Below are 5,901 nucleotides of genomic sequence, written 5' to 3'. Positions count from 1 at the left end.
TTCCCCAATGTGCCACCCCCCCTAGAAAAAAAAATCCAAAAAAAAAAAAAAAAAAAAAAACCCTCAATCATCTCTAGACAAAATTTGCTTTCACTGTTCTAATATCCAGCTATTTTTTTTTTTTCTTCAGAAGGCATATGCAGTCACCAGAAAGAGACAGAAAGCAAGCATCCCCTGATGGGGCAAAGTCATGTCACAATCTCTTCTCCTATCAACAGGGATTTGGGGTGCACACACATGTTGAGTGTTTTTCAACCCACTGAGGCCAAGACTGTAATTCGAGCTATGTAAAATTGGTCATGTTAGATCTGGCTCCGTTAACTGCTAGGCTACAGGGTCAGCCCAGATGTGTTTACCTTTGACATGAGTGAAGAATCTAGACGTAAAACAATCAATACTGTGTGAGTCCATATTTATGAAATGCTAAAATGGGAAAAACTAAGCTATGATTATATGAAAAAGAAAAAATAATTATTGGTTAAAAAAAAATGAGGGACCAGCAGTTGGCATAATGACTCTCTCTCTAGACTACCATGTAGTCGACCGCAGTTAGAGTCCTTGACCCAGTGGCTTAAACTCACATTGGGTCCGTGTGTGTGTGTGCCCAAGATCCTAAGAGAAGAATGGAGAAGGGATTGTAGCGTGACCATCTCCTGGGAGGTGATTTCTTGCTTTCTGTTTCTTTCTGGTGAGCGCACACAACCTACAGTAAAAATCTCTCTCCCCCCAAAAAAAGAAAAAATTCAATGAGAAGTGACAGTATTTTGCATTTTTTCAGTATTTTAATGTATGATTTCCAATGTGTGTTACTATGTTTAGTTGAAGTGCATAAATAAAATCGATCCTCACAGATATGCATGAAGGAGAGTATTTTAATAGCTTTTTCAAATAATTATGGGTAGTTTCCTTTGATGTTATGCTAGAATGCCAAACATACTCATTCTTTAGAAGGGTAGTTTGAATGTGGAATCTGAAGCTCTATCAATGAACTTTCCATAGTCTGTAACAAAAAATTCATTGGCATATTCTTCACTTAGAATGGCTCTTATCCACGCCTGATTGCGTATTATCAAGCACTGGTTGTCTAGATGAGTTCACTGAGTTATACAAATAATATTAGCAATTTAATTACATAGAACTTTCCGACAAATAACTTTGTTAATATCACTAGCTGGGTCAGCTGGTGGTACAGTGAAGGCTGCTGGATCCCACATGGCTAACAGCATTGTAGAAGTCCTGGACCTGACAGCTTGAAAAAGATTCTGGGCACAAGTTCCTGCGTGCCCCAAATTCCAAGAGGCCATTCTCCCCGGACGATAATTTCTCCTCTCTCTCTCTTTCTCTCTCTCCAGTGCATGCACCCTATAGTGAAAACAAACAAACAAAAAAAACAAACAAAACAAAACAAAAAGGGTAAATAGTTGGACTTTTTAAAGAGGACAGTGGGCAACTAATTAAGGCAGAGAAATAGGTGTCTGATTTGTGTTCCCTAAACCATAACGACATTTGGGGATGACAGCTTAACATTTAATATAGAATATAAGGGGGGTCAACAGATGGTGTGTGGTTGGAGTTCTGGACCTGGTGGCTTGTTTTCTCACTTTCTCTCTCTCTGTGGTCAAATTAGAAAAAGAGTAATAATAATAATAAATAAAAAATATATAGAATATGAGTCTCAACTAGGGGTCGGCAGGTGGCGTGGTGATGAAGTAGCTGGATTCTTATCATGGCCAACTATGGTTCAAGACCTGGGGTTGGGGGACCAGCAGTTAGCGTAATGGCTATGTCGCTGGATTCCCACATAGTCGACTGCGGTTCGCGTCCTGGACCCAGTGCCTTAAACTCACACCGGGCGCGTGTATGCCCAAGATCCTGAGAGGAGAATGGAGAAGAAGGGATTGCAGTGTGGCCATCCCCCCTGGGGGGTGATTTCTGGCTTTCTGTCTCTCTGTCTCTGTCTGTCTGGCGAGTACACACGCCCTATAGCAAAAACCTCTCCAAGAAAAAAAGACCTGGGGTTGGTGGCCTGCTTTCTCATTTTCCCTTTCTCTCTCTCTGGTCAAATTAAAAATAACAATAACAACAACAAATAAAGTAAAATTATTTTTTTAAAAAAGAGTCTCAACTATACTTTCACAATTATTTATTTCTCAGATGGAAGAACTGCGACGCAAAGATAGGCTAGCTGATTTGCCTAAAGTCACTAAGTTAATAAAGGACAAAACCAAGTCTTTTTACTAACACGATCAAGGTACTAACACGACTAAGTTAGAAATGTCCTACTTAGCCTAACAAGGGGGCGGCAATCGGATGTCTTTAGAATTAGCGCACTTGTTAGACGCACAAGGAGAAATGGGAGTAGGCACACGTGGAGGATGTTAAAGCGGTGGGCACCTAGGATTCCGGACTCCCGGACCTGGTGGCTTTCTTCTTCGGCAGACCCGGGCCGGGTACACAAGAGACGCCGATCAGGCAGCGCTGGGGTGGTGCCGGCAGCTCCTAAGGGCCAAGCCGGGCACGGCCGGAGCAGTGTGAGGGGATGCCGGGACGCCCATAGCCCATATCCGGAGAAGTGAGCCACCTACTCACATTCGTACTTCCGACACACTGGAGGGTACTTGGCCTTGACCGCCTTCTGCTCCTCAGTCAAACTGTAATCTCTGAAATCCTCCTCTTCCTGCGCCATGGTCGCAGGGCCGGACTCCGTACTTCCGCACTAGACCTGCCAGACTGGTGCCCCGCGACACAGCTTCCGCTCTGGACCCCGCCCCTTGGGGGCGCGCTTAAAGCCCCAGGAGCCCGTTCTCCAGGCCCACAGACAACAGGCGTACTTCACGGACGTCCGCCTGCGTCACTCGCATAAAGCCAGAGCCCCACGTTCAGCTGCTTCAGCCTTGTTCTCTCTAAAGACAAAAGGAGGTGAAGGAGCCTTGCATCAGACACCTGAGTCTAACTACGGAGGCCTCTTCCCTCTGCCTGCTCCTAGAGTTGATAGTTAGACCCGGAAGCATCCGAGACTTCGTACTCCGGAGTCGCAGGCTTAGCGGGCTTGAAGAAAATGGCCGTCCCCGGGGCCGTGCGGCCATCCCCCGTCACGTGACTGGGGACGGGTGCAGTCCCATCAGCCCCCGCGCAATCCTTGGAAGTAGGCTGTGGCGCGGCAAGGGAAGGGGCGGAGCGCGCGGCGACCCCGTGACCTTCTGCGTCCGGATAGGCCGAGGACGCGGCTTCCCCGCCCACCGTGCCGTTCGGGGCGTTCGGGTTGGCCAGAGTTGGCGCGAAGGTGCGCGAGTCGGCCCTCACGCAGGGGCCGCAGGAAACAATAGAGGCCGCGCGAGCGGAGCGAGCGCTCGTCGCCTCCCCGCCCCTCACGCAACGCTCTACCCGGGATCTCCCCGGCTTGCCTGCCCGCCATGGCCGACAAGGAAGGTGAGGGTGCCAGGGCCGCCCCAGGTGGGAGAGGGCGGCCGGGGCTGCGCCGCGGCCTGGATGCGGCCTAACAGCGAGGCAGGCCGGGCTTGGCTGGCTGCAGCGCCCTGCGTCCGCGGGTGAGGAGGGAGCTCCCGCAGGGCGGGCTGGCGGCCCGCGACTGGTGCCGGCCGCCTCGGGGCGGAGCTGGTGGTGCGGCCTTGGGGTGTCTGTTCTCCTCGCGCTCCCTGTCGGTGCCGCCGACCCCCTGTTCTGGCCTCGCTGGTCCTGGTGCAGTTCCGCGCGAGCTGGCTCCCGAGGCCGGACGCCGTCGGCGCAAAACGGTTAACGGAGTGGCGGCTTGGGATGACCCGCGGAGTTCCGACCCCGCGGAGGCGGAGAGGGCCTTGGTGCTCGCGCCTCGGGAGATTGTGACCAGTTCCTCGATTTCAGAGGCTGGTCGTAGAAGTCACGCCGGGTGCTTTGGAGAAGTGTACGCGGTTTCCGATTCTCTTGGCTAATCAATTTGCTTTAAAAATTTAGCAGCCTTTGACGATGCAGTGGAAGAACGTGTGATCAACGAGGAGTACAAAATATGGAAAAAGAACACTCCTTTTCTTTATGATTTGGTGATGACCCATACTCTGGAGTGGCCCAGCCTCACTGATCAGTGGCTTCCAGATGTAACCAGACCTGAAGCCTGGAGTGGCCCAGCCTCACTGCTCAGTGGCTTCCAGATGTAACCAGGTGACGTGAGTCTGTTGAACGTTATTTGTTGCGTCTTCAGTGTCGCTTTCTCACATTGATTCTGTTTTTCTCTCTGGTCACTCGGAGGGGGCAGTTGTCAGAACCTGTTGGTGAAACTTTTTTTTTGAGGCCAAAAAAAATGTAAAGTTACTTTTTTATTTACCTTACCAAAGAAAACACGTTTGTTTTCTCATACTGAGTCCAACAGCCATATTACCTTAGTTGACCAAGTAATAATGTAAAACCTGTCATCTTTCAAATAGTGTTATGAGTTCAGTTATCAGAACGTTTGAATACTCAAAATCATTGGTAGTGGCTGCTTAATACAAAGCCTGGTATGTCCTGCTTCCTGCCTTCTAGGAGCATATTGTCTAATGGAAGATACTGGTGTAAACTAGAACTAGATGGGATGAGAGCTGTTGTAAAGATAATTAGGGTACTTGGAAAATGGCCGAAGGGATGGTTTGCATGTGAGGGAGTTGGGTATAGTGAGGGCTGTAGAGATTGATCACATCTGTTCCTTACACTTAGGTAGCTTACCTCTGATAGGATACAGTGTTGTTCAATTGAGCTTGGCCGGTGCTGTGTTGTGGGTTTTTTGTTTATTTTTTGAGAGAGAGATATTTTTGCTATAGGGCACATGTGCTCACCAGAGAGACATAAAACAAGAAATCTCTAGGGAGGATGGCTATGGTACAGTTCCTTCACTTGCATTCTCCTCTCAGGATCTTGGGCACACACACACCTGGTGTGAGTTTCAAGTCCCCAGGTCTGGGACTTGAACTGCTATAGACCACGTGGGAGTTCAGCACCGTAATTAATTATAAAAGTGGAACATAAAATTATCAGAGGATGGGATCAGGAGTTAGCGTAATGGCTAGGTCACTGAACTCCCCTGTAGCCGACCGTGGTTCGAGTCCTGGACCCGGTGGCTTAAACTCAAGCCGGGCACTTGGTGTGTGCATGCCCGAGATCCCGAGAGGAGAATGGAGGAGAAGGGATTGTGGCGTGGCCATCCCCCTGGGTGGTGATTTCTCACTTTCTGTCTCTGTCTTTCTGGTGAGCACACACGCCCTATAGCAAAAAACCTCTTTAAAAAAAAATTATCAGAGGAAGAGTTTTGTGTGGTTTGTTTTTAGTTTTCTATAGGGTGTAGAGGGGATGGCCACTTAGTTAATCCTTTCTCTGGATTTTGGGCACACATTCACACACATTGTACTTTTTTTTTCCCCCAAGCTGCCCAGTCTAGGACTCAAACTGCAGTCAGCTATATGGGATTCAGCTGCCTTAACCTCCGTGTCATATGGCTGGCCCAGAAGTGAATTTAAATTATAGGTATTAAAGTTTCAGGGACCGGCAGATGGTGTAGTTGTTAAATTGCTAAATTCCCGTGTAGTAGACCGTGGTTCTAGACCCAGACCTGTCTGCTCAAAACTCTGGGTGAATGTACATGCGAGCCCAAGATCCTGAGGAGAATGTAGGAAAAGGGATTGCAGTGGAGCTATCCCCCCTGGGGTCTGATTCTCACTTTCTGTCTCCAGCAAGCGTACACACCGTATAGCAAAAATCTCTCTTAAAAAAGCTTTTTTTCAGCAAGACAAGTGGACCTATTTTGATAATAGGTTGTTACATAATTTGACTTTTCTGGGCCAGCAGGTGGCGTGGTGGTTGAGGGATCTAGATACCCATATAGGTGGCTGTGGTTTGAGTCCAGGGCTGGCAGCTTGTTTTCTCACTTTCTCTCTC

At 48.6% G+C, this 5,901-nt stretch overlaps 2 protein-coding genes across 4 annotated transcripts in view; one reads left to right on the top strand and one right to left on the bottom strand.

Moving 5' to 3' along the window:
• Window positions 1-3,167, bottom strand: part of TSLIG1 (tRNA splicing ligase complex subunit 1) — a 27,348-nt gene extending 24,181 nt beyond the window's left edge. For both annotated transcript variants that reach the window (XM_006158101.3, XM_006158102.3), the window contains exon 1: window positions 2,590-3,167. In XM_006158101.3, coding sequence (XP_006158163.1) covers window positions 2,590-2,686 — 97 coding nt within the window. In that variant the 5' untranslated portion in view covers window positions 2,687-3,167. The remainder of the gene's footprint in view (window positions 1-2,589) is intronic.
• A 99-nt stretch (window positions 3,168-3,266) lies between these two features.
• RBBP4 (RB binding protein 4, chromatin remodeling factor) overlaps window positions 3,267-5,901 on the top strand; it is a 36,853-nt gene continuing 34,218 nt past the window's right edge. Inside the window, exons 1-2 of one of the 2 annotated variants that reach the window (XM_006158104.3) lie at window positions 3,267-3,429; window positions 3,955-4,116. In XM_006158104.3, coding sequence (XP_006158166.1) covers window positions 3,414-3,429; window positions 3,955-4,116 — 178 coding nt within the window. In that variant the 5' untranslated portion in view covers window positions 3,267-3,413. Of the gene's footprint in view, window positions 3,430-3,951; window positions 4,117-5,901 lie in introns of both variants that reach the window. The other variant, XM_006158103.3, reaches the window with a different exon arrangement.

This window comes from Tupaia chinensis, unplaced genomic scaffold (genome assembly GCF_000334495.1).
Source record: "Tupaia chinensis unplaced genomic scaffold, TupChi_1.0 Scaffold000573_1, whole genome shotgun sequence".
NCBI lineage: Eukaryota > Metazoa > Chordata > Mammalia > Scandentia > Tupaiidae > Tupaia > Tupaia belangeri.
The sequence above is the reverse complement of the archived record's forward strand: the minus strand, read 5'-3'. Positions and strand labels throughout refer to the sequence as shown.